Here is a 25,680-nt window from a genome sequence, read left to right on the forward strand (position 1 = left end):
TTCATCATAGTATATTTAGATAATAAATAAGAAATACTGAAATATATAAGAATACTGAAAATAACTTAAAATCCAACTTATTCCACATAGAAAGGAGAAAAAGTTCAAGGAATGTTTGAACTTTTAAATAGCAAATTATTTAAATAGTAAAGACTTGGTATCAGTTTCTGAATCTAAGGCTTGGAAAAATGCCAGCAAATTACTGAAATGAAAATGTCAATGTGAAGAACAGTTTTTAAAAGAGCGAAGCTGGTGTGAAGTGGGGGCATCCAGCGAGGATACTCGGCTATTCAAGATATCCTCATTGCTCCTAGGTTTCAAAATACTTAGCATGTTTTTTAATAGGAAAATAAATTGCCTCAAATATTTTCTACATGTGTTTTTCAATAAAAATTGAATTGCAAAATTCAACAAATTTCAACAGAAATTGAACTAGATTACATTTAGTGATCAGACAATAAGGTACTCTTTCTACTGGATCAACAAAAATTAAAAAGAATGCCAAGTTTTATTAGACACATAAAATGTGCAGTTAAATACATTCCTTTTTGGAGTTATAGTTTGACAAGGAGTATCAAAAGTTTTAGGATAGGTATACCGTTATGCAGTAATTATACTTCTAGGAGTATTTAGTAAGGAAAAAAATTACGGGTGGTCAAGATGATTGAACAGACTTTTGGTACATTTGTACAATAGTAAAAAGTTAGAAATAGTCGAGTGCTCAATTATTGGTAATATTCTGTGGATATTAAAACAATTATGGTCTGTGTATAAATTTTATGTAATCATTAAAAAAACATAATCATGTTCAGCAGAAATTTCTCGGTGAGGAAAACAAGCCACAAACTGTGATATATGTAGTGCTGTCCTGGTCTTGCTAAAAACATGCATGAATGCTTACATGTGTGTATTTGTTTAGAAAAATTATAGCTGCACTACATGCCATCATTGTTACAGTGGATATCTCTTAGTGTTAAGATTATGGGGCTTTTTTTCTATTTTCTCTCTGTATTTTCTAATTTTTCAACAGTGAAGTTAAATCACCTTGACAGAGACAGAGAGCAAGTAGAGATACAAGTCCTTGTTGAAGTGGCGAAATCCTGTATCAGGATGTGACTGATGAAGTATCTTCTGATATCATACAGGCCTTACAATCTCAACCCATGACCCAAGGTTTGGAAAAAAGAATGAAATGTGTTGTGAGACCAGTGTGAGTATGAAGCTGCGTCCAATGTGTGGAGAAAAATAGCAGAAAAATACATCTGCATAATTACAAGGTTGTATAAGTATTTTGTGTATTTAACTGAGGAGATCCAGGGAGGGCTGGGATGGTTTGTACACGTGCACATATTATTATGAGAACATGTAGAGATATTCTTCCTTTTATTGAACTTGTGGATGTTCCATCAGAATCAGTCAACTGTGTTGGCATCAGGGATCTATCTGAACTCTTCTGACCATTCACCTTTTCCCTAGGCTAACTAAGAAGAGTTATTTGTTATGTATTTTTATAATGAGTTACAGGTTATTAAGTATTAGAATAAACTACTTTATAGTATATAAACCATATGGCAGCAAGTTAATAATTAATTTCTCAGTTAACAAACAATGTAAGTTATTGATTTTTACCATTCTCATAGCAGCAAAATGACCAGCACAAGATGGTGAATGAATGAATGAATGATATCTTTCCAGACTCTGACACCTTTCACACATATTCATCTGTAAATGGGTGTATTGCTGGGTTCTCGTAAGTCTGTTCTTTGCTCTCCCACCATTTCTTCTACTTCTTAATAACTGCCTTAATGAGTCCCCTCAAAATGTTCAACATAGAGTGGGAAAGACAGAAATAGAAACAAATTAATACAATATAATTTCATAAGTGTTCCAATAGAGAAAAGGAAAATATGTGAGAAATGTGGAGAAGGCTGCCTGAGGGACTTAGAGACCTTAGAAATGAGCTGAGATTGAAGCCATACAGAATTTGCTTAAAAGTGGAGGAGAATTGATGAAGGGTGCAGGGAGGGGACATTAAGGCTATCTCAGGAAGAAGAAACCCAGTGGTCAAAGGGAGGAGTCCTAAGAATGATGGCCTTTAGGAGGAGCTCAGGGAAACGAGTTAGTAGGCTGTGTAACAAGAAGTGAGTCTGACATTTGGCTCAAGATGTAGAAAATTGGAGGCGTTTTAAATAAACCAGACACTCTCCACACGGTATATTTATGCGTTCCCTTTAAAATACTAGTGGTGAATTTTGTTACATCACGTAATCTTGCCAGGAAATAAAACTTTCTTGTGGGAAGGAGAGGGGGAAAAGGACACCATGTATGGCCCTGCTACTGAATCACAATACGCTTTTTTTTTTTTTTTTTTTTTTTTTTTTTTTTGAGACGGAGTCTCGCTCTGTCGCCCAGGCTGGAGTGCAGTGGCCGGATCTCAGCTCACTGCAAGCTCCGCCTCCCGGGTTCATGCCATTCTCCTGCCTCAGCCTCCCGAGTAGCTGGGACTACAGGCGCCCGCCAACTCGCCCGGCTAGTTTTTTGTAGTTTTTTAGTAGAGACAGGGTTTCACCGGGTTAGCCAGGATGGTCTCGATCTCCTGACCTCGTGATCCGCCCGTCTCGGCCTCTCAAAGTGCTGGGATTACAGGCTTGAGCCACCGCAATCACAATACTCTTATGAAATTTCTTCCTGATTTCATGGATGAAGACTAGACATATAGTAACTGAGGGGACCTTAACCAAAAATGCCCCCAAAATCTAAGTCAGTCATACAATATATAGTCCAAAACTGAGACATTGTAAGATCAAAAAAGAATACCGTTTAAAATGATGTAGATTATAAGCATATACTAGCTATCCTCATTCTACTGAAATCTAACACTCTGCCTGATAGAGATTCATTTTTATTAATAAAGTTCTGTTAAAAATGCAAAATGCCTTGCTTTATTCACTCTTTGATGTGAATTAAGTTAGTCAGATTTAAACCTTGGATAATCGATAAAATCTATGGTTAAGAACTGGAACTAGGAAATACAGAATAGAGTAGGTTGAGGTTTAAGATGTGTATCATTTGGAGGCAATGTGGTAGAGTTTGCAAGCATAGATAAATGTAAATCATAAGCCACACTTCCACATTGCTCTGTGATCGTTAGTACTTAACTTCTCTGAACCTCAGTTTAACTTATCTGTAAAACGGGATAATATCTGCTCCCAAAACTGTCATGAAAATCACTTAAAGCAATTTGTATGAAGAACCAGTCACTGAGTTGGAACTCAATGTTAGACCTTTGGGAGAAGATCTATACTGAGTAGAGGGCTGGTGTCCATTGCATGCAACCACAGAAATTAAAATCTGAAGAGCACATCTGTCGCATGTAAGCCCCTTGAATAAAGGTACAGCTAAAGATCAAATGATTAATATTATTATTAAATAAAACAGATGGTGTACATAAACTTTTTAGCAAACCAAGAAGAAATTTTAATGGATTTAGCTAAAAGAGGTAAACAGAAACTTCATTAAAAAGTATTCACACACCATGCAACCTTGCATAGCTCTAACAATGATTTTGTCCAATTGATATAATCTTAATTAGCATATGCAAATGCCTTAAGATTGTGTTACAATATGTGATCTTTTTTAGCACAAATGGATTTTTATTACTTTTTCTTTGCTACTTGTTATAAAACCAACACTAATTTGTATTTTAATTTTTGTCATCATGCCCATCATCTTAAGTCATTGATACAGACTTCACTGAATATAAGTAAGAAGAGTGTTTTGAGGCTACAATAATTTATATGATGGGCAACAGACATTTTAAGCTGTCTTGAACTCATGCAGTTATTACATTTTTCTCAAAACAAATATTTCCAAAAATGCAGAAGAATTAATGTCCTATCAAAATTAAGAAAGAATGATAAATAAAAACACTCCTAAAGATCTAAAAAAAAAAAAAAAAAAAAAGGGAAGGAACAAAATAAAAACAGAAAAAGGAAACAAGAAAAACCACAATGGTGAGAGTCCACTTGCTGTTACACTGTATTCTGACTCATCTGGAAAGAAAGCACAGGTAAGCAAAAGCCGTGTGGCTCAGGGAACCTCACATATCCCGCCCAGTACAGTCTAGTTTGAGATCATTTTACAAAATGAGCCAACTAAAGGCAGAAATGTACCCACAGTCCTCTCTCACTCCTCCCTTGAATTCCTGCCCACTGAGCACCAGCCACAGCTGTTTTTACCCATTTTCTGAGTAAAAAGTAGTGTGAGACATTCTACAAAACAGTGGGAATCATGAAAAGGACAAGTTTGCACACAAGCAGGCCTACTTTAACTTGGGAAAAGTCAGAGAAGACGCCTCAGCCATGATTCAAGCTATCATGGAAAGAGCCCTTTGCTTTTCTTAATTAGATATTTAATGTAAATTAAAGGAGGATGAGGCAGAGATTATGGAATATCCAGTCACAGCCATGAGAACCTGGAATTCTGTTTTCTCATAACCATTAACTTTCTTAATTGTTCAGTAATAAGACGTATTTCCTCACTACTATAATTAGTGCCTTGTAGCTACCTGACTCTATTGCTTCTCGGTAGTTCAGTGCTATTGCTAAATGCAGACAGCACAGTAAAGAGAGATAAAATATTCATTTGGCAATTATAATAATTAATTATTAATAACCTAACTTTATCATTTTACATTTTACATTGCCATTATTGTATAACCCTGAAATCAAGCTTCATTACTGATTAAGAATTTTCAAGAAAACATGGAGAGATAAACAGTTGCACTAGATATAAAATTCCAGTAGAGTGTGTAACATATTCAGTTAGTTATATAATTGTGTCAACCACAGCAAGGAAATCAAGTCAGAAAAGAACAGAAGAACCTCTGGTTTGGGCTATTAGAGATTGTTTGAGAAACTAGTAAGTCATTGGTGGGGTAGCAAGTGATTGACACTTAGATAACAGGTTAATAATTTATGGTGAATAGATTCTAATTGTTCACTAAATATTTTTCTAGCTATTCATATTCATATAGTTTCAGGTATGAGGATAATTTAATATCTTAGATTACTAAATAAAACATATGGCCATTAATACAATTAAGGTAAAAATTGTTTTTAATATTTTAGAAGTATTCTTAAGAAAATTTTAAAAAATCAAAGCATTACACTTTTCCTATAACACACTTTCCCCCAGATCTTATTAACTGAATCTGTTTTTTTTTTTTCTAACTGTATGGTACCATTTTTCATCTTCTCTTCATTCTTTAAGTGAATACTAACAGTGCACTCACTTCGTACTAGTTACCCTTCCATATATCCTGGACACAGAAATTAATAAGACTTGGTATTTTCTCTGAATAAGCTAAAAATAGACTAAATTGACTACAATAATATGTAATAACAAGGAGCACACTTCAGAGGCTACCCTGGAGTCTAGAACCAAGTGCTATGAGGAGACAGGGTGCAAATATTGGAAACATCAGGAAGGACTTCACAGAGAAGTCTTTTGATCTGTCTTTGAAAGAAGAATGATGGCTTCTTTAGGGTAAGAAGCTGAGGGAAGGGCAATCCATTTAGAAAGTCTTTGAAGTATTCATTATAGGTAAAGAAAAACTTCTAAAGGTTAAACAGAGTCTTAGTAGAAGAAAAATATGTTACTTTTTTAAGAAACTCTGAGCAATGAAGAATGACTGGATCATAAGATTTGTGGGAGAAACGAAAGTGGCAATATATTCAACTAATTGATATTTATTGAATACATTATGGAAACCATGCCAGAAGTAATGCTGTGTTCTTTATTGTATGAGACACACTCAATAAGCCTAACAACATAGATGATATTCTCCAAATAGTTATCAGTAAAGAAAATTGAGGCACGAAGAAGGTAAACTCCAACGAGTTCATCTAGTTATTATCAGAGATGGGAATGCAACTGGATTTTTCTAAACGTACCTATGATGGTTTGGATGTATGTGTTCCTTCAAAAATTTATGTTGGAACTTCAACCCCAACATGAGAGTAGTAAGAAGTGTAGACTTTTGGGGTGTGATTAAGTCATATGGGCTCCACTCTCCTGAATGGGATTAATGCCTTTAAGAGGCTTAAGAGAGCTGACTACCCCTTTTAGCCCTCTGCTTCTGCCAGGTGAGGCCACAGCAATAAACTGCCATCTTGAAAGCAAAGAGCCAGCCTTCACCAGTCCCAGAATCTGCTGATGCCTTGATCTTGGTTCTCCCAGCCTGCAAAACTGTGAGAAATACATCTCTATTGTTTATAAGTTACCCACTCTAAGGTATTTTGTTATCACAAAAGGAAAAGACTAAGACAACACCATACTTGAAGTCCCAAGTGAATTCAATTCTGAAGCCAGCCAGTATCCTGGTTTAATGACTTAAAACAAGTTTGATATACGTACACCGAGCAGGAGTAAGACAAAGTTGTTAAGGGCTCAGACTCCACTGTGCATGAGTTATGTGCAATTTGGCAAATTATTCAGTCTCTCTGGGCCTCAGTGTTATTTCCACAAAAAGGGGACAATGAGAATATATATTTTATGAGATGGTTGTATCCACTTTTTAGTATATAAAATTTACTTTCAGTGATTCTTGGCGATAATAAGCCATCAGCATAGGTGATTCGTGTTTCAGGAATAGGTCTCTCCCACCATATAGAGGATGAATCGGAGGAGAGAAACTAGAAACTTGAATACTTCAGAAGGACAGCAGGCTTTCATTAGACCACTTCGAAGTGGTTGGAAAAGTGGAGGTAGCATTGAAAGATAGTTCTGATGTAAAGATTGAAAGGATTTGGTGACCAGTTGAGTTTAGGGAGCTGAGAGATGGAGAAAAATGGAAAAGGACACCAAAATTTCTAGTATAGATCACAGATGAATGATGACACCTCAAAACTTCATACCCCAACTGTTACTTCCCTGTGGCTCAACTAACCGGGCACTCTCCTGGCAGGCTAGATTGCCAGCAATGGATTCAGAGATTATTTATACCAAACAACAACAGCAACAAAACCAAAACAACCAACCAACCAACCAACGAACCAACCAACAAACCAAAAACCTTTGGAAGCCAGTAGAAACGAGTTCCTCCTGTTAAACTTATCCTATTCCTTCAGTCCTAAACTGACCTGTTCTCAAGCCCCTTGGGTGTGAAAATAACTAAGAAGTTCTCCCTCGAGCTGGCTGACAACATGGCTTTTTGTCACCAGAATTTCTTAGAGGTATGATGTTGGTGAATGGTGAAAAGTAACTGATAAACAGAGCTCAGCCACAGTTTTAGGGCATTTGGTTTCACTTAGTACAATACTGAAATAGTTTTCAAATTATGGGGAAGACCATTCCTTGCGAATGCCTATTTTATCAACAATTACACCTGATAAAATTTGAATTCTGGATAATACGCAAAGTCGGTGAGATGATATAAAATTTATGCACATAAGGGAAAACGAATTTTAGGATTACTGTTGTTGCAGTAGTCTACTGAATAGAATATAAAAATGTATAAACAGAAAGTTAAAATGAACACCCAAGCAAACTCTAGGCAAGATACGCTCTGAAAATCTTTCTCATTGCTTGAATTACACACACACAAAATATATTTTTGTTCTTGTCTAAAAAACTACCATCTGTATGTCTTCTACACAATCCAAGAATTAAGAGAGCTGAATGTTTTATATGCCATATAACTTATATAAAGCTATTATGAAATTTTGTGAAATTTCTGTTTGTACTAATAAAATTTTAACTAAACTTCATTGCTTCTTTAATACATTATTATGTATACATGACAATGGTGAAAAAAGATACACATAAGCACGTTTATTTTAAATTTGGGGAATAGAAGGAAAATAGCAATTAATAATAAATTTTGCAGGTTCTCTATGCAATTAACAACCCCATAGTCCAAATACTCTTTTTCCATTAAAAATAATTTTATACAAACAGCTGAGATTTAGAAGATGGAAATGAACATTAGTCACTCTGTAATACAAATGTCCTGCAAGCAGAGATCAGGTTGCATCTTCCTTTGTACCTCTTCCTACTGTACTTATAGTGCCTGGTACGTTATGTGAGAGAGAGGAGGCACTCAGTATACATCTTCACCTTGATTCACAAAAGAGAGCTGTTTCTAGAAGGTCTTTCCACATAATTTTCAGACATAGTAAATTCAGTGTTGTCAAACCAAGACCTCTTCTGAGTTTAGTTAATCAAACTCTACCTCGGAAACTTTGTACTGATATGTGACTGGATTAGCCAAGAACTTCTCTCAGTCCCTTATCCTTCTTCAGTTCTTTAAAAGCAGTGTGAAGATAAGAAAAGTAGCACTATATATTTCTGATTTGTTAGCAAAGTAGCTACTGTAGCGTGTATGAAAGCATAATGGCAAAAATACAAGAATGCTCTGACTTAAAAAAATAATATATTTTAAGTCCTACTGTCTTACTGAGTAAAGACATTTATTTCTCCTGGAGAAATATACTTCGTTTTTTCAAATGCTTAAAGTTGCTTGATAATTTAAGGTCAAAGTCACATTTCTAAATATGCCTGAAGGGGTTTAGCACTTAAACTAGCTAGCTCTATTCCGTGACATACTCCAAACCAGATGAGGGATAAACTTAGTTGTGGGGCCGAACTATTTTTTTTCTGTTTCCTTTCCATTCGCATCATCTAAAACTATGAACTAGTTAATAACTGAAGTCTTTGCTATTTTTTAATCTTTGTTGCTGAAAAGTGTTTTTAAATGAATGTATTATGCTATTAAAATACATGCCCATCCTTATATAAGTCATAGCATAATTATAGTTTTGTATAATTAGAGTTTTATGTCAAAAGATTTACAGCTTTATCACCTCAAGCAATACTTCACAGCTGCCAAGGATGATTTATGCAATAATGACTTAAACTGTAAAATAGAATCCTCAAAGGAAGAGCTGTCAAATATTCCTACTGCAAATAACTAGGTTTTTAAAAATTGATATTCTGATAAACAGCAAGTTTAATTGTACCTAGCACAATCACATACAAAAGCATAGTAGGAAATGGTGTTGCAAAATGATGATCATGTAGTTCACCATGAACCGCATCAATGTGAACTCATTACATAGATCACGGGTTTAAATTGCTTATAAAGCCTCTGGGCCACTTCAGCGAACAAGCTTTCCAAAATAATGCCTCGGTCGTATTTTTACTCCTCCAGTAAGAGCAAATGGAAGAAATGGAAACAGAATATATAAACTTTCTGTTAATTTGTTCATTGGGCTTATTACATCACTCTTCATATTCTTGTGAAATGCTAAATAAAGAATAAGTAAAAGAAGCATTTACTGTATACAGTTAAGAAATCAAGAAACTCAAAAGTCAATGGCATCAATAATAAAGAATTAAGGAAACTTTGAGAAACAAACCAACAAATATGTTGGTGATTTTCCCCCTTCCCGCTTTTATAAATGTAGAGAACCTGGCAGTAGTCTTATCTCTAAGAGATGAGACTGTCCAAGAATTTGTATCTCATAAGCTCTAACTAATTTTGTAGTTGTCATAAATATAAAACCAAGACACACTGAAGATTCTATTCAAGGTATCTGAACTAGCAGCCAAAACACAAGTTTATTACATTCAAAGCAAATGACTACAACTGTGTCATCACTATCTAAAAAGGTCATTCAAATTAATATTTTTCTTAAAATATTAAATAAAAAGAAAATGCTTGGTCCATTATCTCGTGTTTTCCATATCAATCAAAGCAAAATAGGTAGATTTTATAGTTAATGCTAAAGATATTCAAATCCTTGAAGACTGAGTTACACCTGAAAAGGAAGTCAACAGAATCAAACGTTTTACCAAAGGTTAATTTTTTTATACCTAAACAACCCTCCAAATCAAAAGTCCTTTTCTGAAAACAAGGTAGTTTTAATGCATATAACCAAGAAAACCATTCAAATAGAAAGATTTGTATTTGTCAATATGTTCAACACAGAAAATTCAATAATTTAATAGGAATTAATCATATATGTGATTCTTATTAAATTGCTGTTTTACAGTGTTTTGAGATCATTTTACACACCCACATCTCACAACTTTCAAAACATCATCATGCCACTTGTGCTATAATAGATAACTTCTACTTGAAAACACTCTGAAAGATATACCTGGTATCTGAGCAATTTAGACTGTCCAGATTAATGTCATACTTAAATTCTAGGAGTTGGAGAAAACCCTGAAATGGTCTAGAAAACATAATGACCAAAGATGGACCAACATTCACTGAAGTTACCATAATATAGACTGTGTTGGCATCATAATAAATATTCAATAGGAAAAAATGTCAGACATTCAAATTATTCCAAAAGTCCAGATTGTTGGCATCAGATACTCGAAAGACATGAGTTACATTTGGGTAGTGAGAGCTCAATCCAATAAATGTTTTCAAGACAACAGAACAATTAGGCTATTTCTAGTATGCCAACATTACTGATTGAAAAGTACGAGAAACGTGGGAAGAACTTTAAAAACAATTTCTGTCTGTTTGATAACTATACAATTGCTTTCATTCCAGATTACTACAAAGTTATACAAACTTGTTTTTAGTAATGTTTTGTAACCACTGAAGTTCATGTTAAGGAAAATGTAATAATTAAGAATTGTACATTGTACATTGAATTATAAGAAAATAAGAGTTAGAGTGAAACCTTTTCCCTGCTGTCTTTCTGTCTAGTTTACCAAATGATGAGTCATTATATGATATAGGCCATGGCACATTATATATTTATCAAAATCTGAAGAGTTTTCTAAAAATCTGAACAGCTACCTCTCTGCCTCAGTAATTTCTGTTAGTGGAATAAAAAGAAATAGATGATGATGAAATATCCACAAAATTAACTATAACATTCAAGTTTTAAAACTAATTTTACCTTTAAGCCCCAAATTGTCAAATATCATTATAGATATAGATATATAGATATTCAGGAATATATATATGTATGTGTGTGTGTGTATATATATATATACACCTTAAAATGGGCATATCTGGGTATTCATATATGTGAGTTCATTTAAATATATATTGTGTATTTAAGGCATGCCTATCTATTACATGTGTAGTTTTTTAAAAGAACTATTATATCTAACTCTTATTGTTCTCATAGCAAGTTTGACAGAAGGAGGTGTTGCCCTTGAAGTTGAGGTATGACCTTAAGTTTAAGATCCCAGTTTTGCTGTAGTTATAAAAATCAATACTAATAACTCCACAGTATCATAATTTTTTTCTACATTTCTTAGTTTAGGACAAATCTTGACTACATAAACAGCCTTTATTGTTTGAATATACACAGGTTAACTGGATCAATGTATAAGTACCTATTTATCATCCTTAATCTTGTATAAGAAGGAGGAAAAGAAACAAGAGGTGTTGCCTATCAACTAAAGCTAAAGAGCCAAGAGACATAACTGTAATAGTTTTAGTTTTTGATATAGTTTTCAACATAAACTTGCTTTGTAGAGTATTTTAAAGTTCAAACAAATAACACTGTATCTGTGTTTCTCACCTACCAAATGCATACCAACGCAGCAGTAAATTGTTGATCTTTCTATAATTCCTAAAGAAAGAAGCATCTAAGACTGATTTGTAGCATTTTTAACCTGAGTGACATTATATTACTGTACTTTTGAAGAGATCACAGTACCCTTATTCAAAGAAAAAATTGTTTCTCCCAGATCACTAATCAGAATACCCATACATGTTGGATCTCAAAATACTATAAGGAAAGCATATATCTACAACTGAACATTTTGGGCTTCTTTGTATAAAAATGAACTTTTAACAGTCAAAATTTCTTTTCAATGGGATAAAATAGAAGGAATACTAAATAGATAAATTTTACCATTTTTGTGATAGTAGGTGACCTCCACTTTCCTCTCTTCTGATCCCAGCAATGCCTGGGCAATTTGGGCAATATCATGCCTCTTGGTCTCGGGTCCATGGAGAAAGTCGCAGGTGCATGGCTTTTGCATGACATCTGGCCTGGAGAAGCCAGTCATCTCACAGAACCCATCGTTGCAATAAATGATGGCACAGTTCTGCACTCTGGCATTTGCAATGATAAATTTTTTATCTGTAATAAGAAGATAGTATGGCATCATTGAAAAATCTTCCACAATATTCTCCGTAACACTGAAGCAATTTGTTGCATAATAAGAGCTCTGAAATGCAGGTGCTTCCCCAAATTATTAATTTCTCTATACTTTATGAAAAAAGAAAACACAAGAAACCCCACAAACTTTAAATGTGGGATTAATGATCCTAAGTAATTTTAACAGAAAGTATTAAGAAACCACTCTTCAAATTGCAAGAATAGAATTTCCCAAATAGTCTAGCTCTCAAGCCCTGCAACTGCTGGGGATCCTAGTGGGCCCTCAGACAAGCAGCTGCCCATTGATATTTTCAGAATGTCATTTAATTGTAATGTAAGTATTTTCAAAGTCAAACAGTGAAACATTCTGTAGTTGTAAGATTTGTCATTTCAACTTTGGCCCTTTGAATACAACTTTCTCAAAGTAGTTATTATTCTTTGGTTTCTCTCTATCTCTCTTAGGCATGTTACATACATCATGTTAAAAACAAAGGCAACTAGCTTTAGTAATGAAACTACTTCATATTTAATAGCAATTCAACAAGGCAAAGGTTCAACTTTTCATAATATATATTTTCAAAAAGAAAAATATTTACACACACTCAGTGAATATCATGATGACACTTTTTACTTTTACTTTGGGAGATCCTTGATGTTTTGTGTAGTAGCAGGAATTTTTTAATACAAAGAGCTTATTAATTTATACCACAGATTGTATTTACTATTTCCAAATACGTTGTGAAGCAGGATATACAAGTTTATTTTGTACGCAAGGTACCAGATCCTCACGTCACTAAATGCAGTGTTGAAATAACTGCAAAATATATGGCATACAAATGTATTAATATAGTTTTAAGAAAAGGTTGAAGATAAGTTAACAAATATAGGATTTTAAATTAATATACTTATATAGCAAAAATGTATTCCCTATATTTAGTCCACATGAGAACATTAAATTTCTGTTCATTCAGTCTTTGTGGGATTTACTTATTACACTTCAATTTTTAAATTTCTAGATGGAAATGTTGAGATAATAAAAGAATAGAAATATTATTTTGAATAATGAGCCATTTGCATCGGAAACCAGCAGAGATTAGATACTGCTTTTCCAAATTATCCTGCTTAGGATATATTTGCATTGATTCAATACAACATTTAGCTTCTATAAACTAATAGCAAGCAAGCATCCGTGTCATACCACTGCCTTGCAGTTTAACCAAGGTAAAATATAGTTTGCATAGCCATTTACATCGCTACTACCATTTACATTCTCTTGTTCCAATAGTGTGGTCTGCTCTGCTTCCGACTTTCAAAAAGTCTACAGTAAAACAACCTCAAAATATAAACCCATGTTATCCTAGCACGTTCCCTTTAAGATAGTAGAATAGTAGGACATTAAGTAGCAAGGCAGATAATGGAGCAGTGGTAGAGGAGGATCAAATTGCCTCCTATAATGGAGACCGTAATCTAAAATGTAAATCAAAATTAATATCAGAAGAATAACACTCCCGCTGCCGCTCGAACCTCCTGGCTCGGTTTCATAGCCTCTTAACTTGACAGAGCCTGGAGTTGCCGGTCTCCCCAGCTTGGAAGCGGTGGACGCCAAGTGCACTATCAAGGCAGAAAGCGAGGGCGAGAGAAGAGAACAAATGAACTTACTTTGCCCTTCAAATTTCCGAATGATGGTCCCCAGAAATGTATTTTGTGGTGCCACATGCCCCCTGCGCACAGGCATGTTGGCCCCAGTCTTCCGAGGAGCGCTCCCCCGGAGCTCTGGAGTTCTCCCGGGATCTCTCCTCGGCTAGAGCCCAGGCCAGCGCGCGAGCCGCTCTTTGTGGCAGAGCATCCTCTTTTGAAACCAGAATTCTCTTCCCATTAGCACCACTTCTAGACACCCGCTTTCCCCACCGGAGTCCAATCCATTCCCCTCACCTTCCGGAGGGGCCTCGCACCGGACTGCCGCGGGTGAGAGGGTTTGGGGGTGGGGAACGGGAAGGAGGCGGGGTGAGGGGAGGTGGCGGGGGAGGGAAGGAGGGAGGGAGCGGTGGGGGTGGGGTGGGAAGGGGGCGGGGAGTCACAAGGGCAATCGATCTGTTTCTCTTCTCCCAAACAGCGCCAATTTCCCAGTGCAAATGGGCTTAACCTGGCGGTTGCCCAGAGCAGTGAGGAATGGCTGAGGGGGGTTGGAAGACTTGTGCTGCTTTTGCAGGAAGGAGAGAGAGAAAAGGAGGCTGGGGGTCGGGGGGGTTGACGTTTCTATCCCCGCCCTCTCCCCCTAACACACACACACACACACACACACACACACACACACACACACACGCACACACGCTCCCTTTATCCTGGTAGCTTGGGCGCCGCCACAGCTCGGATTACTCAAGCGTGCTTTAGCGGAAGCCAGCCAAGAAATCTCTAAAACTCCGTGACAAACAGCTACTCTGGGAAGGTGATCTCTACGGCCACCAGCCACAGAGCTCCGTCCCTGAGCTCCTCACGCCGCAGTAGCTAAAGCACCCTTAGCTGCAAGGAAAACACAGGTGGGAAAACAGTTTCTTAATGAGGAATATTTGTAGGCTCTGTTGGCGCTCAGCAGGTTGAAGATTGAGAATGAACCACCTAAGGGTGCAGAATTAGCCTCAGGGTGCAGCTCGGATCCCTGGGTTCAGCAGAGGTGGGTGCCAAAGCCCGAACTGAATTGGCACGCGGGTCCCTGCCCAGCGCTGAGCCGCGCCTCGGAAAGACTGAAAGCTGCCCGTGCCGCTGAGCATGCCCAGTTTCTGCCTGAGTCCCTGGAGGGTTGCAAGATTGGGGGTTGATTTGGTCTCCAGGTGCCGTAGGCTGCGAGAAAGATGAGACGGCCAAAGACGAGAAGGCCAAAGATTGCCAGCGACTAGTACAAAACAAGGAAAGAGTTTGAAATAGGTGAGACTGAGCGCCAAGGGGAAGGAACAAAAGGTGGGTGGGGCTAAGAGTTACCAGCCTTGGCTGTGACCTCCGATGCCACTCATCTCCGGAACACACTAGCTACATTCTGCTCTCCTCCACCATCTCTAAGGAGCCATCTCATATAGGATAGAAAAGGGTTCAAGGGGCAGAATAGAGTCCTCTTCCTTCTCGCTTCTCAAAGGCTGCCAGCGTGGGAATCTCAGGGTATACAGACACTTCTGTTCAAATAGTCCTCCTGGAGACTTAGGAAAACAAATGTGACAAGCTGTGCCAGGAAAGCGTGTTTCTGAAGTTGCTTTTCTAGTTTTTCTTTATTGTTTTCCCTTTATTTTTGTTATCTCTCCCCCAACCACTTTAACCTGATAGCCCATCTCCACGCCCCTTTCTCTAAATGGAATTTGCTACGACTTCAATCTACTCAAGCAGAACACAGACGAATATCTCATTTCCTGCTGGAGATAAGGGTCCAGAGATTCCTGTCAACACATGCAGTTGCATGATAGAATTTGGGGGGTGCTTGTAGCTCATTAGCCTGCTATGCCTTGAGTCAATTGGGTTCTTATTTTCTCAGTTACAGCTTCAAATCTGAAGTGAAATAATGAGAGTGGAACTGAGAAGGGCCGTGAAGCAGGGTTAGTTTAGGAAGGTGAATCAGGTGGGTTGCAATAACCAGGAAGTAAGCATAACAACTTTTATGTTCCAAAACAACAAACCCCAAAGTCTAAACAAAAACAAGAACCGAAGTAATTCCTCCTCTTTAATATCAGAGTAATTAAAATGAATCAAACGAAAGACGTTCCTAGGAATGTTGAATTTTATGGCTAATAAGGTTTACTTTAAAAATAAGCAACCTATGACAACCTCTAGGCTCTTCTAGTAGCTTGAGCTTTCCTAAGTCTTTATGGTTGCCTCTGCGGGAATATAAAAAGCCATATATCACTAGTGTGTGGTTTTATTTTCTCCTTAAAAATATATATAAGTCCATCATTCCGTCATACTGTTCGCTAGCTGCAGCCGTGCTTGGGAGACGACTAGAGTTTCTCTCCCAGGTGCTGAACGTGTGGAGCTATCCATGGTTCTGAATCCGAATCAGCCGTTGGCAACTGTTCTCTGCCTACAACCAGCCGCAGACAATAGAACTACAAACTCAGGCAAGTGGCCCTAATGTATCCACATGCACCACTCTCTTCACCAAATGCCCAAAGAAATAGAGTGTTCTAAAACACATTTCTTCTCTACTTAGCGTCTTAACTAAACCCAAGTTCACCTTCCTCCCAAAATGCATCAAGGACTCCAGAAAAAAATGAAGAAACTGCATATTGCGTAGATTGTAATTAAAGTTTCACCTATAAAGTTGTATTTTAATTAAGATTTCACGGCACAATAATATAACAATAAGTTATATAAAGGTAATATAGCTAAACTTTTTAAAAATTACACATAAATTTAGTGAATGAATACTGTTTTAAAGTAATAGGTATTTCCAAATACAGCTGGAAACACAAAGTTTATCTGTCACATGACAAGATATATTGACATGCAGAAGGTAACTGTGCATAATGTCTCTAATTATAAGTCTGAAACTAACTTTCATAGGATATTGATTCTGGAAACCCTTGAATTCCACTTTCCTTCTTCAAGAGAAAAAGTGGCTTTCTGCTCCCTGAAGTATTCTCTCTTTCTCTGCAACTTTTAGAGTGGTCTCTGTTTGTTTGGGTTGGTTAACTAAATACGTGATGGCTAAAATCCCATTGTCTTTGTTACATATGTGTGAGCTCTGTGGGCTTTACACTTTTCCTAATCTCATTTAACTCCAAAATTAGTTCTATTAAGGATTCAGTGTAAAATCACAGAACATTTTATAACCTATGTATTGTAATTGATTGAGCAGAAGATTAAAGGCATCCTGTTTCTAAATTACCCCAGTAATCGTGTTCATACATTATGCATTGGAACAGTGGAGAAAGTACATTAATCTATATTCAGCCAATAGAATAAAAGCAGTGGATGGTAATCATGGCTGCTTGTTGGCTGGAAAATTATCCTCCCCCACTCCACTCTCTATAAAAGCTAACTTTATATTTTGTGTGGAGACCCACTTTCACAAGTTTTTAGTATTTTTGGACCTTTTGGAAGTACAAATATTGAACCAAGCACACAATTCAACTGTTGAAATCCTATCATGTATACAGCTTAACACTTAATACAATCTACTTATAGGCAAGGTTGCAGGATAGATTGTATGTTCTTAAAATTACCTAATTATCAATATTACTTTAAAATTAAGTCATTTAGTATTTACATATGTAAAAATATTTTGAATGCCTACCATATAATAACAATTCAATAAATTTTACACACACAACATTTTCCATAGAAGCTCACAGAATTAATGAAACTCTGCTTAAGAAACCTACATTAGAAATCATTCAAGCAGCATATATTATTGCAACCATCACTATGGGATATTTAAGTGGCATTCATGTATTGGTATAGAATAGAAACTTTTTAATATCAAATTAAATATTGTGATTTGGTTCACATTTTTGAGATGCTGCGGAATATAAGTCAATGAAATTAATGTAAAGTTTTCCCAATTCAGCAAAACTAGTTTAATAATCTGATGACCACAGTGCACATTTTTATTTTTCTTATTTATTTAATCTTTTTTTTTCTTTGGGACGGTGTCACCCAGGCTGGAGTGCAATGGCACGATCTCGGCTCACTGCAATCTCCGCCTCCCGGGTTCACGCCATTCTCCTGCCTCATCCTTCGGAGTCGCTGGGACAACAGGCACCCAACACCAAGCCAGGCTATTTTTTTTGTATTTTCAGTAGAGATGGGTTTTCACTGTGTTAGCCAGAATGGTCTCGATCTCCTGACCTTGTGATCCACCTGCCTCGGCCTCCCAAAGTGCTGGGATTACAGGCAGCCACCGTGCTCAGACTATTTAATCTTTTTCTATAGATGGATTCTGGTTCTGTCGCCCAAGCTGTAGTGCAGTGGCATGCTATAGCTCACTACAGCCTCACACCCCTCGCTGACCAAGTGATCCTCCCACCTCAGCCTCCTGATTAGCTGAGACTATAGGTACAGACCACTGTGCCTGGCTAATTAAAAAAAAAATTTAGAGATAGGCTTCTGCCTTGTTGCATAGGCTGGTCTCAAACTCCTGGCTTCAAGTGATCTGCTCCTCTTGGCCTCTCAAAATGCTAGGATTATAGGCATGAACCATTACGCCAGGCCTAATGCAGCATTTTAATGGCTGTTTTAATGTAGCCTTGTAGGGGGATCCTGGGTATCATTCTACTAACTGGGTCACATTTAACTGAAGAAACATCTGACTTTACAGTTACAAGTCAGGAAAATTTCAGCTTGTATTATCATAATGTAGCTTTAGTATCTCAGAAGAGGCAGAAATTTTGAGGCCATTTATTAAAACAACAATATTGCTGAGCAGCATAAAATAGGGGCAAGTGCAAGAAAGAAACCTGGTGTTAACACTGCCATTTTTAGGAGAAAATAACGAAGATAATTCAGGTATTTTGCTCATAGCTTTATTTCTAAAATCTGTATAACAATTTCCAACATTCAATTTTGTGAGAAGTAGGAAAATAGATATACAGTGATTAGGACAAAATCTTGTATACAGCGAATATTTAAGTATCATATATCCTACAATATAAATGTTCTACATTTTGGAAATCAGTAAATTAATAACATTTACATTAACATAGAGTATTTAACTAATTTAGATTAAGGGTGTCCTAGTGTTTTGTCGGGGAGGGGGCATGAGAATAAGGTATAGAATAGTCGGTGAATCATGCTTATCCAGGCAACAGGAACTAATACAAATGACTGTTCCTAATATATTAACATAAGTGTATATAGTCAGAAAATTGAATTTTACTTCAGAAAATTTAAGATACCCTTCTTATGCCATACTTTATATGTTAGTTATAATCCAACTAGTCATTTTACCTCAGATACTTCGGGACAACATATTCTACATGTAAATTTTTATCCAAATGTATAAGATTTGGCTAATCTTGTTGATAATATGTAAATCTTAGTAGAAGAATAAATTCTTCCCTGTAAGGAATAAGTTATTGGCCGTCCTTTTCCTAAAAATGAATATTCCTGCAGAAAATAATCTGTCTGTATGTGTGTTGTTAATATCATACATTCATCAATAACTGACACATAAGATAGCTAGGAACCTAACAAAATTATTATATTTTATGAAAAAAATACATATATATACCTATAAATGTATGCTTGTTAAAATGAAAAATTAGGTATTCTAGGTGAGGATTTCATAGATTGCATGGGTAAGGCTGTTTTATAAGATGATTTATTTACTAAATTTAGTAAGTAATTTAGCACATGGGTCAAAAATGAGCTTTGTTGCATATAGCTTTACTGAAGGCTAAGAGGGTATATGAGATACTTTTATATCAGTAGACCTTAAAATTGTTGTATTGTTTTGGCTGACATATCTACTTTTGCAATTATGCAAATTAATGAATTTGTGGTATTCATTACGTCTAACTTGATTGGTCTTTGCACCTTGTGGAAATATGCATATATGTATATAGATAAATAGATAGATATAGATACAGGTAATATAGATAATGAGATTTCAAGTTACACCAAATTGCATTGTTTCTTTTCTGGACAAAATGCACAGTTGCTTTTATTTAAAATGTGATGGTTAAATTGCCTCTATCTGCGGATAGGTTTAATTTGATTACAGAAAGTCTATATTTAGTATTCAGATAAATCTGTACACAGAGAATCAGCTTTTTTCCAAACTTAAATAATTTGGAAGTAATATTTTGTGGTTCTACATCTATCTGTTCATGATAAAGTGATGGAGTCAGGGTTTAATGCCTCACATTTAACAATTGTATAATTGGACAAAATAGAGAAATCGAGGTGCTTAGACATTGAATAACAAGGAGTACATGAAAATATTTCCTGAAAGAAGAGCAAAACCAAGATATAGCCTATGATTTACACATATTACTGGCTAAAAAGCTCTTCTAGAGCACAGTGCATGGAGTAAGAAACCAAACAGAACTCAATGGACTTAACTGAGGAAACAACGTTCTCAACAGAGGGAGCTGCACAGAAAGAGAGGTCTAGGTATCTTCATAGGGTCAGTGAAAGTCTGTCTGAGTATTGATTTGCACAAGCATGTGAGGAAACCACCCAAGACTAGGGGAAGAAACTAAGGAAAATATTGTCAGAACAATTAGCAAAGCTCACACATATCTGGAATTAGTTGCTATTCTCGCCACCTAAAGTGAATAACCTATGTCCTATGTATACATAGGGTCTTCATAAATATATTGTATTAATGGAGGGGGTGAAATGATAAGTAAAGCTTCTCTGTCAAACTCAAAAAGAAGTCTAAAAAGGATTTTACTGGTATGCTAATTTTGTCCTAGAGAAAAGATCAACAATATTTAAAATAATATAACAAAATGAAGCATCACATGACATATAATGAACAAAGTCCAGCAACGAACTAAACATCATCAGGCATGCAATAAAGTAGCAAAGCCTGATCCATAACCAGGAGAAAAATCAACAACAGAAACAGACCAGAAAGGACACAGACGTTTTTGAACTAGTAGACAAGGACATTAGAAAATTATTGTAAGTATACTACATATGTACAAAAAAGTAGAGGAAAACATAAATGTGATAATGAAAAAAATGGAAGACATAAAAAGATTCAAATCAAACATGTAGGTACCATAAATATAGAATCCAAGAAAAAAAATACATTGGATGAGAGTAAGAGTAACTAGACACTAAAACAAAAATTCAGTGAAACTGAGGACATAGCAATAGAAAATATTCAAAACAAAACACAGAGAGAAAAGAACTGGTCAAAGAAAGAACAGCATTTGTCACCTGTGGGACAATATCAAGCGGTCAAACAAACATATAATTGGGGCCCCAGGGGAAAAAATGAGTCAGAAAGGGAAATTGTTTCAAAAGTAATTCTAAATACTTTCAAACTATAATAGAAAATTTGAATTCAGAGATCCACAAAGTTCAACAAAGCCCAAACAGAAGATAAATGAAGTCACAACAAGACATATCATAATCAAATGAATGATGACTTTTAATAGACATAAAAAGTCTTAAAAACAACAAGTTAAAAAAGAGACATAGTCCTTATAATGGATAATTTTTATCAGAATCTATTATAGTAATAATGTAATTCAGCAACATGCATGGAATAATAAAACAAAAACAAAACAAAAGAAACACTTATCAGCTGTCAATCTGGAATTTACTATGCAGTAAAATTTATCATTCACAAATTAAGGTGAAATAAAGAATTTTTCAGACAAACAAACCCAAGAGAATTCACTAACCACAGACCTATAATAAAATTTGTGTTAATTTAGAAAAAGAAGGAAAATCAAACCAAAAGAAAAATTGGATTAACCCAAAGCAATGAAGATCTGTGGGCAAAATAAATTTTTTTTCGCAAAATTTTAAAGGTATTTTAAAAGATATTTGAATGTTTAAGATAAAACTAACAGTAGTGAATTGTGAGGTGCGTCATAATATTGAGGGGGAACTAAAAGTATACACTTGCAAGTTTCTTATAAAAGATATGAAGCAGTATATTATTTGAACTTATAGTGTAATATTCTAAAATGTATTTTATAAACTAAGGAAACCATGATACAGATCAATAAAGATGTATCACTAATGGACTAATAGTAGACTTGAAAAAGGATTATAAAAAATCCAAACAAATGCAAAAGAAGAGAAAAGAAATCAAGAACAGATAGGACCAAAAAAACCTGTATAGTAGATTTAACTCAACCATAATTATATTGAGAAATAATAATATTAGAGGTAACTAATCTAAATGTTCCATTTAAAAGGCAGTTGGTCACCCTAAAACCAAGACCCTCTATGAGTTGTCTATAAGAAATCGACTTTAAATAAAAGATGAAATTAAGTTTAAAGTCAAATTATGAGAAAAAGTTTAACATGCAAACTCTTATTTTTTCAAAAAACCTAGAGTTGCTATATTAATATTAGACAAAGTAGATTGAAGAACTAGAACAATTACCAGGGATAATGAGGGACATTTTGTAATGATAGAGACATTACTCTTTCATGAGGATATGACAGTAAATGTGTATTCTCTTCTAATGGAATTTTAACATACATGAATCGGTAACTAATAGATGTTATATATTCATGCAGTGGATATTACTAGGACATAGAAATAATAAAATACTAATACGTACTACAACATGAATGAACATTGAAACCATTATAGTAAGTGAAAGAAACTAGACACATAACACTACATATTCTATGATTCAATTTTTGTGACATGCTCAGAACAGGCAAATCTCTATAGACATAAAATAGATTAGTGGTTGCTAGGGGCTAGTAGAGAGAGGAATGGGGAGTAACCTCTAATGAGTATAAGGCTTATTTTTGTAGTGATGGAAATGTTCTAATATTAGATTGTGGTGATATTGCTCAAATCTGTGACTATATACAGTCATGTGCCTCATAACTACATTTTGGTCAGTGAAGGATTACATATATCCCTGTGTTCACAAAAGAATATAATATTATATTTTTACTGTACCTTCTCATGCTCAGATCCCCAAATGTTAATACTTACCATTGTGCTATAATTTCCTACAGTATTCAGAAAAATAAAATGCTGTATAGATTTGTAGCCTAAGAGCAATAGTCTATACCATATAGCCTATGTTGTCATAGGCTATACCACCTGGGTTTGTGCAAGTATATCCTATGATGTTCACACAATTATGAAATCACCTAACAATGTATTTTTCACAATACATTTGTATTGTTAAGCGATGCATAACTACTAATAAAACTAATCGTGTTGTACAATTTAAAAAGATAACTTTTGTAGTATGTAAATTAGGTCTCATTAAAACGGGTCCTTAAACAAATTTTAAACAAAAATTTGAGAGAAGGAAAAAGATAAATAAACAAATTTAACATTATAGTTACAAATTTAACACTTGTTTGTCAATAAAAGATAGAACATTGTATTAGTCTGTTCTCACATGACTCTATAAATACTACCTGAGACTGGGTAATTTATAAAGGAAAGACGTTTAACTGACTCACAGTCCTATATGGCTGGGAAGGCCTCAGAATACAATCATGGCAGAAGGTAAAGGGGAAGGAAGGACCTTCTTCATATGGTGGCAGGAGAGAGAAGAATGAGGAATAAAGGAGGAAGAGCCCCTTAAAAAAACATCAGATCTGATGGGGTAAGGGGTCCTCATGAAATCCCCTTATAAAACCATCAGGTCTCTTCAGATCTGATGAGATCTCACCATCAAGAGAACAGCATAAGTGAACTGCCCCTGTGATCCAATCACCTCCTATCAGGTCTCTCCCTAGACATGTTGGGATTATGGAGGTTACAATTCGGGATGAGATTTGGGTGCGGACACAGCCAATCCATACCATTCCATCCCTGACCCCTCACAAATCTGATATCCTCACATTCCAAAATCAATCATGCCTTCCCAACAGTCTCCCAAAGTGTTAACTCATTCCAGCATTAACTCAAAAGTTCAATTTCAGAGTCTCATCTGAGAAAAGGCAAATTTTCAAAACCATTCATGCCTTCCCAACACTCCCCCCAAAGTCTTAACTCATTCCAGCATTCAATCAAAAGTCCAAGTCCAAATTCTCATCTGAGATGAGGGAAGTCCCTTGTGCCTATGAGCCTATAAAAATCAAAAGCAAGTTAGTTACTTCCAAGATACAATGGAGGTGCAGACATTGAATAAAACCTCCCATTCCAAATGGGAGAAATTGGCCAAAACAAAGGGGCTACAGGCCCTGTGCAAGTCCAAAATCCAGAGAGGCAGTCATTAAATCTCCAAGCTCTGAAATAAACTCCTTTGACTCCATGTCTCACATCCAGCTTATTCTGATGCAAGAGGTAGGCTCCCACAGCCTTGGGCAGCTCTGACCCTATAGCTTGGCAGGGTACAACTCTCTTCCTGGCTGCTTTCACAGGCTAGCATTGAGTATCTGCAGCCTTTCCAGGCACAGTGTACAAGCTGTTGGTGGATCTACCATTCTGAGATCTGGAGGACGGTGGCCCTCTTCTCACAGCTCCATTATGCAGTGCCCCAGTGAGGACTCTATGTGGGGTGCTCCAACCCCTCATTTTCTGTCCACACTGTCCAAGCAGAGGTTCTCCATGAGGGTTCCACCACTGCAGCATATTTCTGCCTGGACATCCAGGCATTTCCATACATCCTCTGAAATCTAGTTGGTTTCCAAACCTCAATTCTTGATATCTGTGCACCCACAGTCCCAGCACCACATGTTAAGCACTAAGGCTTGGATCCTGCACCCTTCGAAGCAACAGCCCAAGCTATATCTGGGTCTTTTTGCCCCAGCTTCTGGGACTCAGGGCACCAAGTCCCTAGGCTGCACACAGCAGCTGGGGCCCTGTGCCAAGCCCAGGAAACCAATTTTTTCTCCTAGGCCTCCAGACCGGTAATGGGAGGGGCTTCCATGAAGATCTCTGACATGCTCTGGAGACATTTTTCTCATTTTCTTGGCTATTAACATTCAGCTCTTTGTTACTTATGAAAATTTCTGCAGCAGGCTTGAATTTCTCTCCAGAAAATGGGTTTTACTTTCTATCACATGGTCAGGCTGCAAATTTTTCAACTTTTATGATCTGTCATCTCCTGAACGCTTTGCTGCTTAGAAATTTCTTCTGCCAGATATCCTAAATCATCTCTCTCAAGTTCAAAGTTCCACAGATCTCTAGGGCAGGGGCAGAATGCCACCAGTCTCTTTGCTAAAGCATAGCCAGAGTGACCTTTGCTCCAGTTCCCGATAAGTTCCTCATTTCCATCTGAGAGACCTCAGCCTGGACTTTGTTGTTTATATCACTCCATGCTTTCCCACATCTTCATGTCTTCTACTGAGCCCTCCAAACTGTTCCAACCTCTGCCTGATACCCAGTTCCAACATTGCTTCCACATTTTCAAGTATCTTTATTGCAGTGCCCCACTCCTGGTACCAATTTACTGTATTAGAATGTTCTCACACTGCTATAAAGATACTACCTGAGACTGAGTAACTTATTAAGAAAAAAGGTGTAAGTTTCCTGAGGCCTTCCCAGTTCCATGTGGCAGAAGGTGAAGAGGCAGCAAGGACCTTCACAAGGTGGTAGGGGAGAAAATAATGAGGAGCGAAGGGGGAAGAGCCCCTTACAAAACCACCAGATCTTGTGACAACTCACTATTATGAAGGCAGCATAGGAATAACAATCCCCATGATCCAATCACCTCCTACCAGGTCTCTCTCTAGACATGTGGGGATTATGGGGATTACAATTCAAGATGAGATTTGGGTGGGGATACAGTCAAGTCATATCAAACGTGTAGACCAGATTTCAGTAAGGATATAGAAAATTTAACAAAAAATTAAAGCTATTTTACATTTATAGAACACTCCACCAAAGGATAACAGAAATCACTTTGTTTTAAGTAGTTATGGAAAAATTACCAAGATAAAAAAT

General features: G+C 36.3%; 1 protein-coding gene and 1 long non-coding RNA gene across 7 annotated transcripts in view; one reads left to right on the forward strand and one right to left on the reverse strand.

Moving 5' to 3' along the window:
- The window catches only part of KCNH7 (potassium voltage-gated channel subfamily H member 7), a 481,965-nt gene extending 467,864 nt beyond the window's left edge, over nucleotides 1–14,101 (reverse strand). For all 6 annotated transcript variants that reach the window (XM_065525576.2, XM_005573324.5, XM_015432301.4 and 3 more), the window contains exons 1-2: nucleotides 13,803–14,101; nucleotides 11,895–12,125 (exon numbers count right to left, since the gene is read on the reverse strand). In XM_065525576.2, coding sequence (XP_065381648.1) covers nucleotides 11,895–12,125; nucleotides 13,803–13,878 — 307 coding nt within the window. In that variant the 5' untranslated portion in view covers nucleotides 13,879–14,101. The remainder of the gene's footprint in view (nucleotides 1–11,894; nucleotides 12,126–13,802) is intronic.
- LOC123567905 (uncharacterized) overlaps nucleotides 13,919–25,680 on the forward strand; it is a 49,231-nt gene continuing 37,469 nt past the window's right edge. The window contains exon 1 of the long non-coding RNA XR_006691040.2: nucleotides 13,919–14,108. This is a non-coding gene — a long non-coding RNA (uncharacterized lncRNA). The remainder of the gene's footprint in view (nucleotides 14,109–25,680) is intronic.

The sequence above is a fragment of the Macaca fascicularis genome, chromosome 12, assembly GCF_037993035.2.
Source record: "Macaca fascicularis isolate 582-1 chromosome 12, T2T-MFA8v1.1".
Taxonomy (NCBI): domain Eukaryota; kingdom Metazoa; phylum Chordata; class Mammalia; order Primates; family Cercopithecidae; genus Macaca; species Macaca fascicularis.